Source organism: Hyperolius riggenbachi, chromosome 7 (assembly GCF_040937935.1).
Source record: "Hyperolius riggenbachi isolate aHypRig1 chromosome 7, aHypRig1.pri, whole genome shotgun sequence".
NCBI classification, from domain to species: domain Eukaryota; kingdom Metazoa; phylum Chordata; class Amphibia; order Anura; family Hyperoliidae; genus Hyperolius; species Hyperolius riggenbachi.
The window spans coordinates 229260769-229286196 of record NC_090652.1 but is presented as its reverse complement, the minus strand read 5'-3'; the positions used below and the strand labels follow the sequence as shown (position 1 = coordinate 229286196).

The 25428-nt window shown below is 44.4% G+C and overlaps 1 protein-coding gene across 1 annotated transcript in view; it reads right to left on the bottom strand.

Moving 5' to 3' along the window:
• Window positions 1–12349: 12349 nt before the first annotated feature.
• LOC137526145 (uncharacterized protein C21orf58-like) overlaps window positions 12350–25428 on the bottom strand; it is a 30793-nt gene continuing 17714 nt past the window's right edge. Inside the window, exons 6-9 of the mRNA XM_068247364.1 lie at window positions 18544–18683; window positions 15773–16014; window positions 15554–15617; window positions 12350–12775 (exon numbers count right to left, since the gene is read on the bottom strand). Coding sequence (XP_068103465.1) covers window positions 15572–15617; window positions 15773–16014; window positions 18544–18683 — 428 coding nt within the window. The 3' untranslated portion in view covers window positions 12350–12775; window positions 15554–15571. The remainder of the gene's footprint in view (window positions 12776–15553; window positions 15618–15772; window positions 16015–18543; window positions 18684–25428) is intronic.

The following is a 25428-nucleotide window of genomic DNA, read 5'->3' as shown; positions in this document are numbered from 1 at the left end:
GAGGGGGATCTGAGGGTTTGGCCGAGAGATCAGGAGCCCACACGGGGCAAATTAGGACCTGATCTGATGGGTAGGTGTGCTAGGGGGTGACAGGTGGTGACAGGAGGTGATTGATGGGTGTCTCAAGGTGTGATTGGAGGGGGGAATAGATGCAAGCAATGCACTGGCGAGGTGATCAGGGCTGGGGTCTGAGAACGTTCTGAGGGTGTGGGCGGGTGATTGGGTGCCTTAGGGGCAGATAGGTGTCATATCTGATGGGTAGCAGTGACAGGTGGTGACAGGGGGTGATTGATGGGGGATTGATGGGTAATTAGTGGGTGTTTAGAGGAGAGAACAGATGTAAACAATGCACTTGGGAGGTGATCTGACGTCGGGTCTGCGGGCGATCTGATGGTGTGGGTGGGTGATCAGATTGCCCGCAAGGGGCAGGTTAGGGGCTGATTGATGGGTGGCAGTGACAGGGGGTGATTTATGGGTGATTGATGGGTAATTGATGGGTGATTGACAGGTGATCAGTGGGTTATTACAGGGAAGAACAGATGTAAATAATGCACTGGTGAATTGATAAGGGGGGGGGGGTCTGAGGGCAATCTGAGCGTGTGGGCGGTTGATTGGGTGCACGCAAGGGGCAGATTAGGGTCTAATCTGATGGGTAACAGTGACAGGTGGTGATAGGGGGTGATTGATGGGTGATTGATGGGTAATTAGTGGGTGTTTAGAGGAGAGAACAGATATAAACAATGCACTTGGAAGGTGATCTGACGGCGGGTTTGCGGGCGATCTGATGGTGTGGGTGGGTGATCAGATTGCCCGCAAGGGGCAGGTTAGGGGCTGATTGATGGGTGGCAGTGACAGAGGGTGATTGATGGGTGATTGACAGGTGATTGACAGGTGATCAGTGGGTTATTACAGGGAAGAACAGATGTAAATAATGCACTGGCAAATTGATAAGGGGGGTCTGAAGGCAACCTGAGCATGTGGGCGGCTGATTGGGTGCCCGCAAGGGGCAGATTAGGGTCTAATCTGATGGGTAACAGTGACAGGTGGTGATAGGGGGTGATTGATGGGTGATTGATGGGTAATTAGTGGGTGTTTAGAGGAGAGAACAGATGTAAATAATGCACTTGGGAGGTGATCTGACAGCAGGTGTGCGGGCGATCTGATGGTGTGGGTGGGTGATCAGATTGCCCGCAAGGGGCAGGTTAGGGACTGATTGATGGGTGGCAGTGACAGGGGGTGATTGATGGGTGATTGACAGGTGATCAGTGGGTTATTACAGGGGGGATAGATGCATACAGTACACAGGGGGGGCTGAGGGGGGGCTGGGGAGAATATGAGGGGTGGGGGGTGGTCAGGAGCCCCCAGGGGGCAGTTAGGACCTAAAATAAAAAAATAGCAGTGACAGATAGTGACAGGGAGGGATTGATTGGTGATGAGGGTAGTGATTGGGTGCAAACAGTGGTCTGGGGGGTGGGCAGGGGGGGAGGTCTGAGGAGTGCTGTGGGCGATCAGAGGGAAGGGGGGCAGGATCAGTGTGTTTGGTGCAAACTAGGGTAGCTGCAGCCTGTCCTGGTGGTCCCTCGGACACTGGGACCACCAGGGCAGGAGGCAGCCTGTATAATACACTTTGTATACATTACAAAGTGTATTATACACTTTGTATGCGGCGATTGTGGGGTGAACAACCCGCCGGCGCTTCCGAACGGTCGGTGGGTTATCGTCACGGGTGGGCGGAGCCTATTGCCGGCGAATGCGCGCGCATCACTGTGCGCAATCCCCGGCCCGGAAGAGACCCAGGACCCGACGCCAATGTGCGTTACGTGGTCCTGGGCATGCCACTTTGCCGCCGCCAATATACAGTGGGCGGTCGGCAAGTGCTTAAAGTGAACCTGAACCGAGTAAAATTATTTAAAATAAACACATGAAGAAAAATGAACATTACATACTTACCCCACCGTCAGTTCCTCTCAGAAGCTTACAACGATTCCTTCAATTTCTGACAACATTTTGTCACAATTGAAATATAATAGCTGCTGTCAGTTATAACTGAAAGGACAACTGATGTGCAAGGTAATGTCCATGTTTCCCTAAAGCTCATGTTGGTGATATTACAGTCAGTGTGCTGACCTGGAAGATGTTATGGGGTAATGGCCATTTTCAAAATAGAGGACGGAGAATTCCATTGATCACAGTGGATGAACAGGACACAGGAGAGGAGAAAGAGATTTATGAGTAGAATACACGGGAGGAAATTATGACGTGTGTATGTTTATTTTGACTTTTCATTTTCAGATCAGATTTGCTTTAACAACCATGGCCGACCTCCACCGTTATTTCTAGTTGCAGTTGCTGGCAGCTCATTCCAGGTTTTCCTCCTCTCTTACCTCTCGATAGATGTGATGAGCAGTGAGGAGCCTTCTTTTTGGATAACCATGAAAGGAGAACTGTAGTGAGAGGTATATGGAGGCTGCCATATGTATTTCCTTTTAAGCAATACCAGTTGCCAGGATGCCCTGCTGATCTATATGGCTTAAAGGGGCACTACAGCGAAAAACTGTAAAATTTAAAATATGTGCAAACATATACAAATAAGAAGTACATTTTTTCCAGAGTAAAATTAGCTATAAATTACTTTTCTCCTATGTTGCTGTCACTTACAGTAAGTAGTAGAAATCTGACAGAAGTGACAGGTTTGGACTAGTCCATCACTTCATAGGGGATTCTCAGCAAGGCTTTTATTCTTTATAAAGATATTCCCTAAAAAGAATTTATACAATGATTCTGGCCAGCCTCCCTGCTCCCTACACAGTTTCTTGGCAGTTGGACAGAGCAACTGCCATTCACTAAGCGCTTTTGAAAATAAATACATCCCTGAGAATCCCCTATAAAGAGATGGACTAGTCCAAAACCTGTCACTTCTGTCAGATTTCTACTACCTACTGTAAGTGACAGCAACATAGGAGAAAAGTAATTTATGGCTCATTTTACTCTGGAAAGAATGTACTTCTTATTTGTATGTGTTTGCACATATTTTAAATTTTACAGTTTTTCGCTGTAGTGCCCCTTTAAGTAGTGGCTGAATCACACCAGAAACAAGCATGCAGCTAATCTTGTCATATCTGTAAAAATTGTCAGAAACACCTGATCTGCTGCATGCTTGTTCAGGGTCTATGGCTGAAAGTATTAGAGGCAGAGGATCAGCAGGATAGCCAGGTAACTGGTAATATAGCTTAAATGGAAATAAATATGTCAGCCTCCATACACCTCTTTCTACAGTTCTCCTTTAATATGAGTGTGCACCAAGCCTTAGCAACAAAAAAAAGTTTTTTTTTACTGACATGGCTGCAGGTGATTAAACCATAATTGATTGCTATGTATGATTGCTATGCATTACCATGATTTAGGCCCGGTTCACACTGGCATTAAAAAATGTTCAGTTCATAGATCGGAGCGGATCCTAATGGATGCGGATGGATCCAATGTTAACCTATGGATCCGTTCTTATTCGTCCGTTCAAACAGATCTGATCTGCTGAATGGAACGCCCTAGTGAAGAAACGGATCGTTCTAAAGAACAAAATCCACTTTGGGGGTGGGGATCTGGTGATGTGGGGAAACGGAACGGAAGCAGCAAAATGTAAACAGAGTGGCAATGGAGTAAAAACTGATCCGATTGACCAGTGATCAGATTCGTTTTCACTGATCCATTTGTCACTTCAACACAAGTCTGCACCAGGCCTTACACTTTTTAACCAGTTCCCGACCACCTAATGCCAATGGGAGTGTGGCTGCTGGAGGACCAACCTAATGCCAATTGGTGTCAAGCGTGGTGGGATTAGCTGGGAATGCGTGCTTGCTTGAGTGTGCGCCTCTGGCTGTAAACAGAGCTGAGCTGGCAGGCTGTAATATAGAAAAAAAAAGCCTATGTACGTTTGTACAGCGCTGAGATCTAGCGCAGTGCTGTACAGGGGACTCCCTCATCACTTAACTTCCCAGGAGTGGCTCACAATGTAATCCCTCTCGTAGGCTGATGCCTATGACAGGTTAGTGTAGTGTAAGAATCACAGTCAGGACAATTTAAGGGGGAGGGAAGGAAATTTAAAAAAAAAGGATTTTTTATTTAAAAATATATCTTTCAAAGTTAACGAAAAAAAAATCGCAGCAGCAATCAGAGCCCACCAAAAAAATGCTCCATTAGTGGCAAGAAAAGGAGGCAAAATTAATTTGGGTGGTAAGTTGTATGGGCGAGCAATAAATCGTTTTAGTGGTGAAGTGCTGAATTGTAAAAAATCGCCTGGTCACCTGAGGGGGTATAAACCTGTGGTCCTCAAGAGGTTAAAAACACCTTGCTGGTAGTTATTTATAAAATCTGCATTTATTAACGCCACATCTAATTTGGTGCAGATCACAAACTTTTGTTTTATTACTTTTTATTACTTTCATTTGCTGACACAATAGGAGAAACAAATATATATATATAAAAAATATCCATGGCAAACAGAAAGGCAGTATATACTGTATAAGTTATAGAAGTGGAGATGAGCCTTCCTGCCATCTGGCAGTTTGGGAGTAGGCAGCAACCATAAAATAACAAAATAGCATGATTTCTAGTTCAGCCCTTGGAGTCTCAGAAAAAAAGTGCAGTCAGTGAAATACAGTATATCTACTAGTATAGAAGGTCTGACTTAAAGTGGTTTGAAAGCCAGCATTTCTACTTTGCTCTAAAAGATTCCTCACAGCTTGAAAGCTACTATCCCAGAAAAAAATTCTAGCAGAACATCACAGAAATGATTATACAAAGCATTTTGACCTGCTATTCAGCTTTAAATACGCATCCAAACTGGAGATAACAATATATTTTTTACTTGTTAAACACAAATGTATCAACACTGGAATGTAATCAAACACTCTGAGAAACTGTCTCTGCTTCAGACACACACAGTGCTCAGAATAGCTCATTAGAAGATTTTAATATATAATAAAAAGCAGTCATGATAGAAATAGAATAAAATGCAATACCAGCTTTCAGGGTAAGAAAACTACACTCTGGAAACTTGTAATTTGTAAACAGACAATATTACTTGTGCACAAAAGCAAATACGATAACTGTACGAGTAATAAAAAGTAGGAAAACACATTTTTATTTAATGTTATGTCAGAGTTTCAGACCACTTTAAAGTGAATCTGAGGTGGTGAAACAACAAAGCTAGGTACTTACCTAAGTAGAGGGAAGCTTCTGTATTGTCCTGGGGCTTCTCGCATTCTTTTTTACTCCACCATTGCCGCAACATGAAACCTCTGAACATATCCACAAGAACTTGTTGGATATGTACATGGTGGCTGCACCATGTACGAGCGTGTCGGCGCTTGCATAATAAGCCAAAGCCACTCATGCTCCATTCTACTGACCCTGCTTTCAGTTAAAGTGAAAGTACAATTATTTTTTTCATGTGTTTATTACATTTTAAGAATTTTTTTTTTCCATTTTGTTGGTATTCATTGATTTCAACCTGTTGCCCATCTTACCACTTGTTCAAAATACCTTCAGTGCTGACTTCTCTCTGAATTCAAGCCTTTAAGTGCGTACATACATACAATTTCTGTCCCCTGCGCGGATTGGGTCAACTGTGTTTGCAACAGTAAAAGATGGGTATGGTCACACATAGTTGTCATGTCCAAATAATGGGCATAAGATAAAGATGTCTGATTTTTAAGTGGGCCACAAGCAAGCTTCACTGCTTCTCATAATACAGTGTCAAAACTGCACCGAAAGAACAAGATGTAGCCTTGAAAATGAGCAAAATAAGACTCAAAATACCTATTGCATTATTTAACAAGCAATGTGTGTCAACCAACATACACTATTAACCTCCCTGGCGGTTTATTTATTTTGCCAGGGAGGCTGCAATGTGGTTTTTTTTAAATTAAAAAAAAAATATTTCATGCAGCCAACTGAAAGTTGGCTGCATGAAAGCCCACTAGAGGGCGCTCCGGAAGCGTACTTTCGATCGCCTCCGGCAATCGAAAGTAACAAGATAGGCCGCAATGAGCGGCCTATCTTGTTTCGCTTTCCTCGTCGCCATGGCGACGAGCGGAGTGACGTCATGGACGTCAGTCGACGTCCTGACGTCAGAGCCGCCCGATCCAGCCCCTAGCGCCGGCCGGAACTGTTTGTTCCGGCTGCGCTGGGCTCGGGCGGCTGGGGGGACCCTCTTTCGCCGCTGCACGCGGCGGATCGCCGCGGAGCAGCGGCGATCGGGCAGCACACGCGGCTGGCAAAGTGCCGGCTGCGTGTGCTGCTTTTTTCAGAATGAAAATCGGCCCAGCAGGGCCTGAGCGGCGACCTCCGGCGGCATACCCCGAGCTCAGCTCGGGATTACCGCCAAGGAGGTTAAGGTGTGCATGTGCGTGCGTGCGTGCGTGCGTAAATAAAGCACATGTAATCCTGGGCAAAACAATTCCTGACACCTGAAGTGATATGGAGGCTGCCATATTTATTTCCTTTTAAACAATGCAAATTGCCTGGCCGTCCTGCTGATCCTCTGTCTTTAATACTTTTTGCCATAGCCCCTGGCCAAACTTGCAAATCAGATGTTTCACTGAAGTTTGACTGGGTTTGCCGTATGCATGTTTCAGAACTAGCGAGAGATCAGCTACTGTACACAAGCCTGACTATCGGCCGTGGTCGTTATCGGCCACCTAAGCTAACTTTTATCGTGTGTGTACAAGCCTTAAAATACAAAATAAAAAACCTCGATCAGCTTTAATTCTTACCTGGAGAACTTGTGGGAAGCCCTCAATTTTCTGTCAAGCCATGAGTTGGGTTTATTATATTGTACATAAATCTTGGACTTGGTCCATCTTATAGCCTTTTAGGTTCTTGCTGAGAGGAGGACATCAATCTGGGTAGAGATGTCTTATTTTAATGTAAAGAGGTATAGGGATGGGTTGGCCATGTGAGCTCTTTTCAGCCTAAGTAGTTTTCGCCCTAGATTAAGCTGCTGTTCCGTCCTAGCTTGTTTGTGCTGTGAAGCGATTTTGATTAATTGACCTCTAATGGTAGGCTTATGTGCCAACCACAGAATGTCTGGTTTGACATTGTCAGTATCATTAAGCTGACCAAAAGTAGCTGTGATAAGTTGTTCCTTAATGTCAAGGCAAGTGACATTATCTGTCAGTAGACTTTCATTTAGCTTCCATGGGGGGTGAGCAAGAGATGTGCTGAGAGAGTTACATGCCAACCACACAATGTTGTGGTCTGACCACGAACTAACAACATGCCTGGAAAAAATTAATTTGGGGATTAGAGTCGCAGAGCATAGTATAGCGTTGATTCATGAGTAAGTATGGTGGACAGGAGTATACAGTAACCTCTCAACTGGGGATTAAACCTCCTTCAAGTATCAACCAAGCTGTGAGAACTCAAAAGCGTTTTTAACAGCTTAGCTTGCTGCCGCTGTTTAGAAGGGACCGTAGTACTAGAGGGATTAAGTGCGATGATTTTCACCACGGTCCCAACGTCACAAATAAATCTCAGCACCTCTCTTATTGCAGGTAGGGGGGATTCAGGAGAAGCATATAAATTAACCATGGAAAGGGAGGTTTATTGTATAGATCCAAATATAATTATAAATCTCCCATCATCATCTGCAACACTTCTGTCCATTTTTAAAGGAAGTGAATTATGAATTAAGGTTAATAATACACCTCTGCATAGCTCCCAAATGCCCCTCTTTTGGAGGGACAGTCCCTCTTTGGGAACCCTGTCCCTCTGTCCCTCTTTCCTCCTCATTTGTCCCACTTTCAGGACTCATGTACAGATATGTGTCAGTATATGTATTTTTCTTCTGAAAGATGTGTTTAATTGACTCTAAAATGTATTTTCATCCTTAAAATATATTTATATTTCTTATTTTGAAATGGTACAATGAAGGAAAATGAACCAGGATAGAAAGGACCAGTGTGGTTTGAATTATAAAATAACATATTTTTCTTAGGAAATCTTTATGGTATGTGTGACTAGAGGTGTGTCGGGGGCGTGATCAGGGGTGTGGCAGGGGCGTATCTTAAGTGTCCCTCTTTCTTATCTCAAAAAGTTGTGAGGAATGCCTCTGTTTTCCTTAACCACAGAGGAAGTATAACTTATAAAATCGCTCATAGTTCTTATGAAAGTTCTTAGGCACTGATGTCTTTGTGAAAAGCATCCGTTGGAGACATGTAAGATCAGGATGACATTTTTGGTAGTGTAAAAATACCTTCCATCGCTTGATAGGTAAAGAGACCCTTGGCATTGTACGAAATGATGTTAGGGGCTGTCATGGAGAGTTTTTAAAGCATTAATGATAATTATAGTATAGAAATTCCATGCTTCCTGAGTAAACAGACAAATAGACCTGTGACCAAGAGCATAACAATATAACAGAACAGAAGACAAAAGGAGCAAAAAAACTCCAACAGAGGTAATATATCTCAGGGTGATGAATCCCATTACCAGGAACAATAGAGACCTAGCGATATGTTTCATCTAGTGTGGGATAAAACACTTAGAACCTCAGGCCACAAAGCGAAAGCTGTAAAATTACACAGTAAAATGGTACTACATACTGTATTAGAACTTGTCAAACAGCACCCTCTAGTGTAAAAAGACAGAAAAAGGAAACTTAAAGACTGAAGTCTCACAAAAATTAGGTTTTTCTTTTAAAAACCTCATTAACATTATAGTCTCACCTAAAACGTTGCATTCCCACGCAGGGACGGATCTAGACCAAGTTGCCCCAAGTTGCGCCTGGGGCAAGGTCAGGTTTTGGCGCCTAAACTGCCATTCCCCATCCAAATTTTGCCGCCTTTTTAAGAATTCAACAAACTGCGCCTGGGGCAAGAGACCCGCTTGCCCCCCCCCCCCCTAGATCCGCCCCTGTTCCCGTGGCTGCAAACCCCCTCGATCACCCCAAACTCACGGGGGTACAGGGCAGGCAACTTTCGCATAGAGGCAGTGCGGCTCTGCCTCTATGCGCGTCAATCAGCGTTGGATTGCCGCATCTCCCCGCCCCTCTCAGTCTACCTTCACTGAGAGGGGCGGGGGAGAGGCAGAGATACGCGCTGATTGACACGCATAGGGGCAGCAGCAAAATCCACGACCAAGAAAGTCGTGGATTTTGCCTGCCCTGTATCCCCGTGAGTTTGGGGTGATCGAGGGGGTTTCCAGCCACGGGAATGCGGCGTTTTAGGTGAGACTATAATGTTAATGAGGTTTTTAAAAGAAAAACCTCATTTTTGCGAGACTTCAGAGTCTCTTTAAGCTAATGCTAGGTACACACCATACAATTTTCTGGCAGATTTACCTGCCAGATCGATTATTTCCAACATGACCGATCTGAATTTTGATTGATTTTTCGATCGTTTTTTTTATCTTTTTTTTTTTTTAATTTAAATTCAGGTGGACATGTTGGAAATAATCAATCTGGCAGGTAAATCTGCCTGTAAATCTGCCTGAAAATTGTATGGTGTTTTCCTAGCAAAGATCAATGCCATTAATGGCCAACGTGTATGGAATAGGGTCTAGGGGGCTGGAGATGGCAGGGGAGGTCGCTAGAAGCAGGTTAACTTTGTCCTTTGTGACGAGAGTAAAGGAGGTAAGGGGTGGGCGGAGTGGGGCAGAGGCATGAGGTGGGAAGAGGTAGTGGCAGAGTGAAGGCGGTAAGGGGTGGGCGGAGTGGGGTGGGGCAGAGGCATGAGGTGGGAAGAGGTAGTGGCAGAGTGAAGGCGGTAAGGGGTGGGCGGAGTGGGGTGGGGCAGAGGCATGAGGTGGAAAGAGGTAGTGGCAGAGTGAAGGCGGTAAGGGGTGGGCGGAGTGGGGTGGGGCAGAGGCATGAGGTGGAAAGAGGTAGTGGCAGAGTGAAGGCGGTAAGGGGTGGGCGGAGTGGGGTGGGGCAGAGGCATGAGGTGGAAAGAGGTAGTGGCAGAGTGAAGGCGGTAAGGGGTGGGCGGAGTGGGGTGGGGCAGAGGCATGAGGTGGAAAGAGGTAGTGGCAGAGTGAAGGCGGTAAGGGGTGGGCGGAGTGGGGTGGGGCAGAGGCATGAGGTGGAAAGAGGTAGTGGCAGAGTGAAGGCGGTAAGGGGTGGGCGGAGTGGGGTGGAGCAGAGGCATGAGGTGGAAAGAGGTAGTGGCAGAGTGAAGGTTTAGTTCTTGCTGGGTGCAGTAAATGAAAAGCAACATTTCTGTTCATTTTCATAAAATTTATTGTAAAATCACAATGTCTAGAGACATACATAATCCAAACTTCAGGGTAGTAATAAGTGCAAATAAAATACATAGAATTAAACTGTACACTGATTTGTCTAGAATTACTATCTAAAATTTACAAAAGATCACTGTCTACCCGTATGTAGTTGGCAGAACCTCTTGAGTATAAAAGCTAGTTTATCAGTTTGTGGGAATAAAGAGGCCTCAAAGTCATTTTCTGTAGACTTCAAGCTGTTCTAAGTGAAACTTAACCTTTTTTTCTGAATGGTGTATATCAGTGGTGTCCAACTGGTGACCCACAGCCTGCATCTGGCCAGTCAGGCCTCCTGCTGCGGCCCACCTGCTGCTGGATCTTCCCCCTGAGGTCCCAGAAGGCAGAGCAGCAGCGGAGCGATCTTAGCCCATGCTGGGCCAGCTCCGAGATGATGCGGAGTGATACACATTCTAACTGCATCACCCAGAAGTCATTACTCGCCGGCACAGCGTGAGCCGGGAGATTTAAAGCTGCGCAAGTGACTGGAGATCAGCGCCGGAGAAATCATCTGCCAGGTAGTTTTAATTATTTTTGTATTTTCAGGTCCCTGACCATGGAATGTACAGTGGGATGCGAAGGTTTGGGCAACCTTGTTAATCATCGTGATTTTCCTGTATAAATCGTTCCACCTGCCTCATTTTGTTTAAACAATTATTGCACACTTTCTGTAAATCCAATAAACTTAATTTCACTTCTCAAATATCACTGTGTGTGTCTCCTATTTGATATATTTAACTGACATTCTTTATCGTAACAACCAATGATTTATACAGGAAAATCATGACGATTAACAAGGTTGCCCAAACTTTCGCATCCCACTGTATATCCGAGAGCGGGGGTGGGGGAGCTCATCGGATGGAGGGGGGTACTCTGAAAATGTTATTTTGTGAGGGGAAACGCTGCCTAACTAAATGCATTTAGTGTGAAACTGCTGCCAATCTAATTGCATTTTTGTGGGAAGTGCTGCCAATCTGAATGCATTTAGTGGGAAACTGATGCCAGTATAACTGCATTTTGTGGGAAGTGCTGCTTATCTAATTGCATTTTTGTGGGCAGTGCTGGCAATCTAATTGCATTTTTGTGGGAAGTGCTGCCAATCTGAATGCATTCAGTGGGAAACTGATGCCAATCTAACTGCATTTTGTGGGAAGTGCTGCCAATCTAAATGCATTTTGTGGGAAACTGATGCCAATCTAACTGCATTTTATTGGAAGTGCTGCCAATCTAAATGCATTTTGTGGGAAACTGATGCCAATCTAATTGCATTTTGTGGAAAACTGATCCCAGTCTAACTGCATTTTTGTGGGAAGTGCTGCCAATCTAATTGAGTTTTTGTGTAGGAAGTGCTGCCAATCTAAATCCATTTTGTGTGAAACTGCTGCTAAACTACTGTAATTGCATTTTTTTGTGGGCAGTGCTGCCAATCTAAATGCATTTTTGGGAAACTGATGTCAATCTAATTGCATTTTTGTGGGAAACTGCTGCCAACCGAATAGTATGTTTGTGGGAAGTACTGCCAATCTAAATGCATTTTGTGGGAGACTGCTGCCAGATTAGGTGTATTGTGTGGGAGACTGCTGCCAGATTAGGTGTATTGTGTGGGAAGCTGCTGCCAGATTAGGTGTATTGTGTGGGAGACTGCTGCCAGATTAGGTGTATTGTGTGGGAAGCTGCTGCCAGATTAGGTGTATTGTGTGGGAGACTGCTGCCAGATTAGGTGTATTGTGTGGGAAGCTGCTGCCAGATTAGGTGTATTGTGTGGGAGACTGCTGCCAGATTAGGTGTATTGTGTGGGAAGCTGCTGCCAGATTAGGTGTATTGTGTGGGAGACTGCTGCCAGATTAGGTGTATTGTGTGGGAAGCTGCTGCCAGATTAGGTGTATTGTGTGGGAGACTGCTGCCAGATTAGGTGTATTGTGTGGGAGACTGCTGCCAGATTAGGTGTATTGTGTGGGAGACTGCTGCCAGATTAGGTGTATTGTGTGGGAGACTGCTGCCAGATTAGGTGTATTGTGTGGGAAGCTGCTGCCAGATTAGGTGTATTGTGTGGGAGACTGCTGCCAGATTAGGTGTATTGTGTGGGAGACTGCTGCCAGATTAGGTGTATTGTGTGGGAGACTGCTGCCAGATTAGGTGTATTGTGTGGGAGACTGCTGCCAGATTAGGTGTATTGTGTGGGAAGCTGCTGCCAGATTAGGTGTATTGTGTGGGAGACTGCTGCCAGATTAGGTGTATTGTGTGGGAAGCTGCTGCCAGATTAGGTGTATTGTGTGGGAGACTGCTGCCAGATTAGGTGTATTATGTGGAAAGCTGCTGCCAGATTTCATTTTTTGTATTTTTCTTCAGGGATGGGGGAGGGGGGGGGGGGGTTGAGCTATCAAAAACCCTAATTGTTGAAGTCGGCCCTCCACTATGTAGTCTGAAAAAAATGGCCCTCCTTGCCCATGAAGTTGCACAGCACTGGTGTATATAGTAGTTAACTGACACATCAGGAACATATCTGAAAGAAAAAATGAATATTATTTATAATGTTTTTACAACACAGTATACAAATGTTTTAAAACATAACATAATTATACTGATATGTTTAATATAAAGCTTAACATTGAACTCCCATCAACAGTGAAGAGAATTCCCCTATGAGGAGAAAATACTTCTACAGTCATGCTGTTCTTCCTTGGTCCTCTGTTAGGCCCGGTTCACATTAGCGGTGGCCGTCCGGAATCGCCGTGCCGGAGCCGGACCGATTGCAGAACGGACGGAACGGACGCACGGCAATAGCAATGAAAGCCTATGCGTCCGTTCACATGCGTCCGTTCTGCCGGACCGGAGCCGGACCGGATCCGGACCGGATCCGGACTCCGGCGTCCGTTCCAACATGCGCTATTTTTTGGTCTGGCTCCTCCGGCAGCCGTATCCGGAGCGGAGCCGGACTGCACCATCCGGCCAATACAAAGCAATGAGAGCCGGAGAGCGCACAACACACTGGCTACAAAAACCGGACGTTCTACCCCACTTCCTATGCATTTTAGATGGGGACCACATGGGCCCAGCGTTCAAAGAGTGGGGCAGCAGCGATTTCATGCTGGAGCTCGTTTTGGCAGCAACATGTCTGATGTCTGATAACGAGGAGGCGAACAACAGGAAGGAGAGAATTCCCAGGTTTACGAGTAAAAAATGCCTGGATCCATGGTCCCAACTGCAGTCTCTGTATCCACGGATGGTCTCCACACGTCCACCTGTCTCCAACAATGACCCCAGACCCTTCTGCTGACCTCCCAGACCCCAGGTATTTACAGGATGGTATCTCCTTAAGAAACCGGATCCGGACCGCAACCGTGTTCACACCGCACGGAAACCGGATGCAAACGGACCGGATCCGGACCGGATCCGGATAGGAACCGTACGGATCAGGTCCGGTCCGGCTCCGGTGCGGTCCGGACATCCGGTGCGGTTTTGACAAAACCGCAAGTGTGAACGCGGCCTTAGTGTCCCGACCCCACCTGCTACCATGACAGCATGGAGGATCCTCCAGCCACATATTTTAAAATGGCTGCCACATTTCACCACTTCAAGCAATCGGCATTATAAGAATAGCCTTTATGGGCAGGCTGGCCAGGCTCTTACATTTCCCATAGTTCCAAAAACAGGAAGTAGCAAAGAGGCCTGCCCTGAGGGCACAGTAAAAAATTGCAGAAGACTTCACAGCAATTCAAAAGGAGGAGACACAATAAAGAAGAGCAAAGCAATAAAGAAGAGCAAAATAAAGCTCCTCCCCAAAAATCTCATTCCTATGCTTCTCAGGGCTCTCTGAAGGCTCCAGCAATATTGTCATGCTGCCTTCTACTGGGCATTTGTCAATCCTGCAATTACTACTGGGAGAGGAAGTAATACTCGCACCACTTTCCCTCTCCCTTTGCCCTCAGTCCCCCGCTTGCAGATTTCTGGAAGACAGGTTGTAGCCTGTTTTGCATGATGTCATAGGTACCCTGTCTCTCTGGACATAAAAACCTGTATCTTGAATCTAACAGAGGAGGGCACTCCTAAATTTGACAGTTTGTTTTTTTTTGTTAAAAGACCACTATTGCGGAAAAATTGTAAAATTAAAATACATGTAAACACATACAAATTAGAAGTAGGTTTCTTCCAGAGTAAAATGAGGCATAAATTACTTTTCTCCTATGCTGCTGTCACTTACAGTAGGTAGTAGAAATCTGACAGAACCAACAGGTTTGAATAGTCCATCTCTTCATGGGGGATTCTCAGCATTGCCTTTATTCTTTATAAAGACATTCCCTGAAAAGCATTTATACAAAGCTACTGGCCAGCCTCCCCACCAACTTCTTTTGGCAGTTGGATAGTGCAACTACCATTTACTAAGTGCTTTTGAAAACAAATAAAAAACCTAACAATCACCCATGAAAAGATGGGCTAGTCCAAAACTAGTCTAAATACAGAACGCCAGATTTTAATACCCACTGCAAGTGACAGCAACATAGGAGAAAAGTAATGTATGGCTTATTTTACTCTGGTAGAAACATACTTCTTATTTGTATGTTTTTATGTGTATTTAAAATTGCGCTTTTCGCCCTTTAACACTCTGTTCACGGCCAAACAGTGTGTTGCATTCAGGTTGATGTCACAAATCTGCCCCACCTTGGACAACTGGAAGAATAAAGTCAACTGCTCCCTTCCCTATAAAAAATTAGAATACCAACATAGGAATTAACCCAATACGTACTTAATGTATGTGTAAGCTAAAAAATAATAAATGCTGATCTACTTACCAGGGGCCCCCTTCCAGCCCCCTCAAGTCTCTGTGTCGCAGGGTCGTCAGCCACTACGGAGAGGACCCCAGAAGAGTGGCTTCCAGCGGAGTTGCGGTGAGGGACACAGACACTTTACAGGATTGGAGGAAGTCCCATGTAAGTAGATCAGCATTTATTATTTTTGGCTCATCTCATGTATCCTTTAAATGTATTGGAATGCTGGCCATCAAACCTTCATTCATGGTATCTGCGCCATAATTGTTTACTGTACCTAAGATGTGTATTCTTAATTTAGTCATGATGTACTTATGAACAATTGATCTCTTGCTTCAACATGGGAACTTTGTCATAGTTGTTACGTATAATTTCCTCTTTCCATGCTGTATTAATATATGCAAATCTTATCAATAAATTTATTGGAAAAAAAATGATGGTGCCCTCCACATTTATCCAACTATAGGTTCTTTTTATTAAAGCTAAAGAGATGTTACTTTCATTTTTTCACTTACCATATCCACTTCATGGTCTCATAGACCGCTCGGCACTCTGGGGGAGATTCCATCCGTTACTACGCTTGAAAAAGGAAATGTTATGAGAAGAGAGGTAAGGGAAATGCCAAATGAGGATAGTAAATGTTAATAATAATGAGAAGGATTCGATATTTATCATGTTATACTGGCGATATATCTCGGAGCACTATATTGTCCTTAATAATCTAGATGACTTACGTATGCATTGCAGGTAACATTGAGGTTGGGCCAGTCACATGATGCACTGCATGAGGACCTCCACCCATTTGTCCCATTGTGTTTGAAGGCATTAACTGAGGCCACATTGGGTAGCCAAGTGTGGGCTGAAGTGTGGGTGGAGCAGCAGGCATCCCAGGAGGCGAGTAGTGATGATGGTGGTGCACTGAGCCCGGTCGCATCTTCTCTGCTTTAAGTACCACAGGGTTGGAATAGTTAAAATCCTAGAATAAAAACAGAATGGGCATTCATAATCTAATTTTTGGAAAAGTATGGCTGTCTTGACAAAAGGTGTAATATGAAAAAAGTCTCATTACAGTTGTGCTTATTGGTTTACATGCCCTGACAGGATGTGTGAATTTTTTTTTCAAAATATGATTGACTATGTCCAAAAGGTTCTCTTTCATTCTTAGTTCATAGTTAGTGAGAGGGTAAAGCCATTTTGTATCACACAATTGTTGGTTTTTAAAGAGACCCTGTGTAACTATAAAACCCTCTGGAAGATACTTACCTCGGGAGGGGGAAGTTTTAGGGTCCCAATGAGGCTTCCCCATCCTCTGCAGCTTGTGGGAATCCAGTGCTTGCTCCCCCGAAAGTCCCTCGACAAGGATTGACAAGGGTGCGCAGGCGCGAGCAATATTTACCTCTCAACGATCCGGCGCAGGCGCAATGGACTCGCGCCTGCTCAGTAAGGTGGATATGATCGGGTTCGGCTATTTCTGTCTTAACCCAAACGGAGAGCTGCTAGTGTGCCTACGCAGGATCGCGGTAGGTAAGTATCGCTGTTCGGGGGGCTGCAGCGCTGGATTGCTGGGACACCGGACGGTGGGGGAAGCCTAGTTAAGATCCAGAGGCTTCCCCCTCCCAAAGGTAAGTATCCCCCAGAGGGTTTTTTTTTCATTACAGATTTACTTTAACCACTTGTTGACCCTGGGCTTAAACCCCCATAGTGACCAGGCCATTTTTTACAAAATAGGCCACTGCAGCTTTAAGGCCTCGCTGCAGGGCTGTACAACTCAGCACACAAGTGGTCCCCCCCCCCCCCTTTTCTGCCCAAAACTGAGCTTTCTGTTGGTGGGCTGTGATTGATCCCCCAATGTTTATTTATTTATTTTTTTTACAAATATTTATTTATTTTATTTATCAAAAAATTTTATTTATATAATTTATTATTTTTTTAAACCTTCCCTCCCTCTCCCCGCCAGCCAATCAGCGCGATCGGCTGTCATAAGCTTCTGCCTATGACAACCTACCCTATGGATATGAGTTAACTAGGCAGTTTAAATTCTCATGCAATCTGCACTGCATATGGTCCATGGTCACTTGACATAATCATAGGGTGGAGGAACACACTGGGCCCCCTCTGCTCCAGGGCCGCATAGCTGCTGCTATGGCAATTGCTACGCCCTTGTAATCTGTTGTGGCTGGAGTAGTGGGAACCAATGGCAGATGAATGAAGGTGAAATGAGGCCTTAGGCCCGGTTCACATTAGCGTTCCAGGTCCGGCTTCCCCGGACCCGGAACGCTCCGTACAGAGCGGATGGTGAACGGATACATTGCTAATCAATGTATCCATTCACACTTGTGCGCTGTCCGGATCCGGATCCGATCCGGGAACGCAGCTCCGGGACGGTCCGGCTTTTTTTCCAACATGCGCTATTTTTCAGTCCGTCCCGGTGCGGCTGCGGACCCGGGCCGGATCCTGACCCGAACATGCGGGCAATGCTGTGCAATGGGAAATGGATGTTTCCCATCACACTGGCAATAGGACCGGATGCTTCCAGCACCGGTCCTATGCCACTTGGGGGGCCCGGACTACACGCCGGTATCCCCCATGCTTGCAGTGCCTTTCTGGCACTGCAATGTATCTAGTTCCGGCTACTTTATTGTAGCCGGAACTGATACATTCCGAATCCGCAACTTGTGCCGCCTTGTGGCCACCGCAGAGACCCGTACGGTCTCTTTGCGGCCCCCGGATCCGGACCCCCGGACACTTGCGGACTCGAAACGCAAGTGTGAATGGGGCCGAGACTGCTGCTTTAGTTTCCCCCTGCTTGCACTGGGATCTTTTGGAAAAGAGAGGATATCGAAACAGGAGTATACAGAAGATTTCAGGTAGGCCCCCTGTACATCCACCAAACCCTTGTGGGAAGACAAAAGGGAAAATCGAGAGCTCGCAATAGTGTAGTATGTTCAGATAATGTGAAAGAAGTGACATAATACTCACAAAGTAAAGTTACCGCTAAGGCAACCACTGTTTAGGCAGGTGGGGAATTTTAAGGTAAAAAGTTACTCTCTGTAGATGGGAAGAAAGGGGGTAACACACCTCCACCAAAATAGCACTAAAAACATTTTAAAAAGGGAAGTTGCGTGGACTTACCTCCCTATAGATGACTCGATTTTGTCACATAAAAATAACTTTAATATATAATTCAGTGGAGTAGAAGTACATAGTAAAGCTCTTTTTATCTAATAAAATTGAGTCATCTTTGGGAAGGTAAGTCTACCACTACCTCTCTTTTTAAACTTTTTTTTAGTGTGTTTTATCCCCTTTTGGCGCCTCTGTTCTACCATTACCCACCAAACCCTAGTCACTTGCCAGTCTTGTTGGTGATCTGGCTCTAGAACTACCCAACCGAGCTAAATAGGCTTTGTCAAGATCTGCCTAATTCTACACAAAAGAAAGCAGTTAACTAAAGTATTAAAAAGTATCAATGTATGTAATCAGACTGTTAAGCCAGCCAGAAGCTTACCTGCTGGGACTGAGGTTGAGCGGGGGGTGCATTCCCAGTAGTCGGTGACATTGCCATAGGGGGCAGTGCTTTCAGCATCATGTTCTGCATAATGATCTGGTGCATCTGGGCATTCTGCATAAGCATCATCTCAACCATGTCTACAAAAAAACCCAACAGGTAAAAACTAGCAACTGCTCCAAAGACAAGCTGAATATTTTTATTGTCAATGTTTTAATGTGCAAAATTATTCAGTGTGAGAAATCCTGCATAGAGTTTGTCCTGGTAATCTATAACTGATATTGCTCTATAATTAAAATAGAATTCAATAGTAAAGACTATGGGCTTGATTCACCAAAGCGTGCTAAGTGTTAGCACGCCAGTGAAAAGCCCCTTAGCACGCACAAACTGCTTCTTCACGCGCTAATATGCGCGTAAAGTTTCTAGTTTTGGTCACAACGATTCACGTGCAAACTGGCGTGTTAAGCAATGCCTTCACGTGCTAAGGAGACTTAGCACACATACGCCCATATGCAATTCCCTTTTTCTCCTAAGTTTTCTCCTAGGTGATAATTTTTCATCTTCTCTTTAAAATAACTTTTCATCATTTTGCAAATGAAAAAGTATCAAAAAGTAGTAGATAAAGTACTGTTAAAATTATTTTGTGTAATTTTTTGCTTGCCGGTGGCTTAAAAGGCATTTTATAACAAGTTGTGAAAATATCACCTAGGAGAAAACTCAGGAGAAAAGGTGAATTGCATATGGGCCATAGTCTCCCTAGTTTGCACATGCAAAGCCTTAACATCTGCTAACTAAGTTAGCACTGGTTAGTGAATCAAGCCCCATATAAGTGCAAAGTGGCCAGCAGAATAACCTTTTCTTGGAGGGGGGGGGGGGGCACATCATGTACTTGGCAAATTTCCAGTACCACTCATTTTCTATCTCCTGTACAGTACATTCAGCTGGCCTGATCTAGTGCATGTATGAATACAGTAGAATCTCGTCACAGTAAATGCTGATTTAGTTATCCTCTGGCTAAAGTAAACTCAGTCCCCAGGTCTGAAAAATCCCCCTGTATGAATACACAAAGTGTAATCAATCCTGATATAGTAAACTTCTGATATAGTAAACTACTTGGCTCGGTCTCTTGAAGTTTACTATAAGAGAATTTGTGGATCAGGTAATTTGGGTGCTGGGATCAGCAGTCGTCTGATAGATGCCCGTGTTAACTATTTGTAATCAGGTGCCCAACTGGTGAGTTGGGCACCCAATGCGGGTATTAGCCAATCTGCCAATACTTAGGAATCAATGGTTGTAGCTGATTGGATATGATTGGATACAACTAGTGGTTGTTTGGTGTTAGGTTAGTTTTAGGCACTTAGAGGATTAGGCATTAGGTGGGGGGGGGGTCTTTTTAGGCACTTACAGGGGAGCGGTCAAGTGAGAAAGGATGCCAGGTACTGCATAGGAAAATAAATGTAAACAAAACGAATATTTTGTAGCTGGTAGCACCACGCGGCGCTCAACTTGGCATCACCGTATGTTGGTTAACTTAGCATGAGGGAACATGATTGGTCTCTAAAGGCTCGTACACACGTCAGATTTTTTTAAACGACCCTTCGTTTGGACGTCCGGTCGTTCAGTCGTCCGGACGTCAAATCGGGCGTGTGTACAGTCCGTCGTTCAGCTGATAAGACTTGACTTGAACGATCTGCCGGAATTATAACAATTCTACTGTTCTTTGTTCACAATGAGATAAATCAGGCATTACCTATTTGTAAGGAATGTCCTTGATTTTGTGCTTGTCTAGAATTAGTTTCAGCACTCTACAAAGGGCCAGATTGTGCCACCTAAAATCCATGAAATCAGTATAGTTTGCTTGTGGGTTATCAAAGTCAATCGTTTCCACAGATCTTGCAGTGACCATAACATTGGCCATAGCATTCACCTAGGCTTTATAAAGAACAAGTCAATCAGTATTCTGGGTGTATGGTGGTCAGTGCATCTAAAGCCAAGAGCTCTGTTTGGTCAGGTTAAACTTCTTCCTCAGCAACATACGTTGCCAATCATTTGATGGAGCCCTTGGAAATCCTTCCACAAGCCTGTCACCTCAAGAATTTCTAATACCATTATTTTGACTGTGACAAATTTTCCATGTTTTCTTAAGAATGATTTATACTATGGTTCTTGCAGTGCTGTGCATTGTGTTTTAACTCAACATAAAAGAACAGACCCACACAGAGCTATTGTTTGAATGAGCAGTTCTCATGTACTGCATTGTGGTGCACAATGCACTTCAGCACGCATGTTACCACACAGCAGATACGTTGACATTCCACTAGCGCTTAGTACAGGTACAGTGGATGTACTTGCTGAGGGCATGTTGTTACAAGAGTTGCTGTATTGTACACAAACTAATCCTCAGCACTCAGTTCTGACAGACAGAAAAGTGGTTCCAATAAAATATATAATTAAAAACAGAATACTTCATAGTAAAGGAGAGTCAGGCCGAGGAACCAAGAAAAGAAGCTCAACTTCTTCCTGTTGACTCTATTCACTGGGCTTTTTTTCTGCCTCCTCTGAAAAAAACCTGTAATACAGAGGCCTAGCTGGATAACCGAGATGACCATGGGCATCAATTCAAACAGTGCAATGCCCATACAAGTTCTGCTCCTTGCTATTTTTGATGACCCCAATTCTACAATGCCCACTAAACTATTATACATCACTTTGTTGACATACTGGTAATTAATGTGGCCTGCTGCTCTTCTCAGACTTGAATTGGAACATGTCTCCTCCCATATGCTCAAGAGTATATGACTCTTTACATACTGTAATCATCTGAGGCAGAGTTCTACCCCAGATCCCGCAGGAGATCTGAGCAGGGCAGCAGGTGGGTTGTTTGTTAATGATTACGACTATGTTAAGGACACAGAGTAGAAATAATTAACACTATACTGTATCACCAATATTTGGCAGTTGAAAGTGGGGCTCAGCTGGGTCTTTTGGAGGCATTTCTGCAATGACAGACACTTGAGGAAAAGGGGAGAAATGTGAGATGATTGCAGTGTGTAGACTGGAGGAACCAATTGATGCACAGAGAGGAAGTGCATTTCAGGACCAGCACCTTTTCTGCAGGAAGTGACATCAAAGACAATGCAGCAGAGCCACAGGTATTTTTAACATTATATTTGGGGGACAAGCAGTGTCCAGCAGAGTTTTCCTGTAGGCTCTGTGCAGGGTACTGGAGAAAGGGTATACCGTATATACTGGAGTATAAGCCGACCCGAGAATAGGTCGACCCCCCCCCCCAACTTTTACCTAAAAAAAAACAGAAAAAGTTATTGGCTCGAGTATAAACCGAATGTAGGAAATGGAGCAGTGAAGGTGGACTTTTAATGATGGCCATGTGTGTTTTTTTTAAATAATGAGCACAAAAATTAGAGTAAAGAAGTAATTGCGCATTGTTTTAATGGGTTAACATATGCAGGAATTTAACACCACACACCCCAGTTCACCCCCACCATAGGCACAGGGGAGCAGTGCAGCTGTGTGGCAATAGCTGTCCTCCCCCTCATGTAAATTCAGCAGTGGGAGGTCTAGTAGTAATGGCAACCTACAGACATCAGATAGTCTCTCAATGCAATCATTAACGTTCATTGAATATCTATAGGTAGTTTTAGCTGATCCGCATAGTATGCAGATAAGCTAACACTACCTATAGATATTTACAGTGGCTTGCAAAAGTATTCGGCCCCCTTGAAGTTTTCCACATTTTGTCATATTACTGCCACAAACAGGAATCAATTTTATTGGAATTCCATGTGAAAGACCAATACAAAGTGGTGTATACGTGAGAAGTGGAATGAAAATCATACATGATTCCAAACATTTTTTACAAGTAAATAACTGCAAAGTGGGGGTGTGCATAATTATTCAGCCCCCTTTGGTCTGAGTGCAGTCAGTTGCCCATAGACATTGCCTGATGAGTGCTAATGACTAAATAGAGTGCACCTGTGTGTAATCTAATGTCAGTATAAATACAGCTGCTCTGTGATGGCCTCAGAGGCTGTCTAAGAGAATATTGGGAGCAACAACACCATGAAGTCCAAAGAACACACAACACAGGTCAGGGATAAAGTTATTGAGAAATTTAAAGCAGGTTTAGGCTACAAAAAGATTTCCTAAAGCTTTGAACATCCCACAGAGCACTGTTCAAGCGATCAACACTGTAAACCTACCAAGACAAGGCCATCCACTTACACTCACAGTCCGAACAAGGAGAGTGCTGATCAGAAATGCAGTCAAGAGGCCCATGGTGATCTGGACAAGCTGCAGAGATCTACAGCTCAGGTGGGGGAATCTGTCCATAGGACAACTATTAGTCGTGCGCTGCACAAAGTTGGCCTTTATGGAAGAGTGGCAAGAAGAAAGCCATTGTTAACAGAAAAGCATAAGAAGTCCCATTTGCAGTTTGCCACAAGCCATGTGGGGGACACAGCAAACATGTGGAAGAAGATGCTCTGGTCAGATGAGACCAAAATGGAACTTTTTGGCCAATATGCAAAACACTATGGCCTCAATTCACTAAGCTTTATCAAACACTTTATCAAATGTTTGATAATTTACCTCATGAGTAAAATCTAATTTTGAATTCACTAACATGTTATAGATTTATTGAATGTTTTATCGTTAAAACGTTCAATAAATCTATAACACCGTAGTGAATTCAAAATTAGATTTTACTCATTAGGTAAATTATCAAACATTCGATAAAGTGTTTGATAAAGCTTAGTGAATTGAGGCCTATGTGTGGCGGTAAACTAACACTGCACATTACTCTGAACACACCATCCCCACTGTCAAATATGGTGGTGGCATGGCCGCATCATGCTCTGGGGGTGCTTCTCTTCAGCAGGGACAGGGGAGTTGGTCAGAGTTGGTGGGAAGATGGATGGAGCCAAATACAGGGCAATCTTGGAAGAAAACCTCTTGGAGTCTGCAAAAGACTTGAGACTGGGGCGAAGGTTCACCTTCCAGCAGAACAACGACCCTAAACATAAAGCCAGGGCAACAATGGAATGGTTTAAAACAAAACATATCCATGTATTAGAATAGCTCAGTCAAAGTCCAGATCTAAATCCAATCGAGAATCTGTGGCAAGATCTGAAAACTGCTGTTCACAAATGCTGTCCATCTAATCTGACTGAGCTGGAGCTGTTTTGCAAAGAAGAATGGGCAAGTATTCCAGTCTCTAGATGTGCAAAGCTGGTAGAGACATACCCCAAAAGACTGGCAGCTGTAATTGCAGCAAAAGGTGGTTCTACAAAGTATTGACTCAGGGGGCTGAATAATTATGCACACCCTACTTTGCAGTTATTTTTTTTTTAATGTTTGGAAATGGAATCATGTATGATTTTCATTCCACTTTGATTTGGTCTTTCACGTGAAATTCCAATAAAATTGATGCATGTTTGTGGCAGTAATGTGACAAAATGTGGAAAACTTCAAGGGGGCCTAATACTTTTGCAAACCACTGTATTGACTGTTAATGATTGCATTGAGAGACCAACTGATGTCTAGAGGCACATTATACAACTTTCTTGAAAAATCCTTGCTGTGAAGCAATAGCTGTCTCCCCCGCCAGACATGTGTTTGTAATGTGCCCTCTTTTACATAGATCTATAGATCTTTATGTGCGGGAGCTGGGTGGCAATAGCTGTTCCCAGCTGCAGTATATTTGGTGTACTGTACATGTGCCATGTATAAGGAGACGGCTGTACGCTTAATAACTCACATATTTCGGCTGCCAAGAATCCTTCCGAGGTCCGAGTCACCGTAGCATCATGGTCGGGGGGCGGGCCTTAGCACCTGCAGAGCGGCGGTGAGTGCTGTTACCGATCGGCTCTGCACTGCGATCCTTGCCTGTCAGTCCAGTCGCATCTCTATGACCCCCGTGCAGCGGCGCATGAGAGGTGCCACTAGAGGAAATCATAGCAATGAGATGGAACTGACAAGCAAGGATTGCAGTGTTGACCATTGAGAAAGAAGCACCGCTCTACAGATGCTAAGGCTGCCCCCCAACCACGATGCTGCGGTTACCCGGACCTCGGAAGGATTCTTGGCAGCCGGAATCCGTGAGTTATTAAGCGTACAGCACACGTACATCACATGTACTGTAGCGGGGAACAACTATTGCCGCCCAGCTCCCGCACATAAAGGAGGGCATACTTCAAACACATGTACGGCGAGGAGGGAACTACGGGACGTTACCACAAAGTTCTGTAATTATGGCGGATGTCGGGGGTGTGCTGGGGGGGGGTTACATTTGCTCATAGTTGAGTTAGTGACTCGAGCATAAGCCGAGCCCCCCACTTTTGGGCCATTTTTTTGGGCCCAAAATCTCGGCTTATACTCGAGTATATACGGTACATTTCTGTGATCACATGCTATACATTATATGTGTGTGGCTATACTTTGCTGTTTCCACTTCTTTTGCATAACTCTATGTAAAAGTGTACCTAGTAATGGAAGTCCCATCATAACTTTGCTGTGGAGCCCCATACTTTGTTGTTATGCCTCTGCTTGGGGAAAGATACCTGTAACCAGATACGGACGGATCCAGGAGATATATTTCATTTTGTACAATTTGATGTACAGTTCAGACATGTTTAAAGGACAACTAACCTAAAAGGGATATGGAGGCTGACATATTTGTCTCCTTTTAAACAATGCACACTACCTGGCTGTCCTTTTGATACTCTGCCTCTAATACTTTTAGTCATAGACAGTGAACAAACATGCAGCAGATCAGATGTTTCTGACATTATTATCAGATCTGACAAGATTAGCTTCATGCTTGTTTTTGGTGTTATTCAGACACTACTGCAGCCAAATAGATCAGCA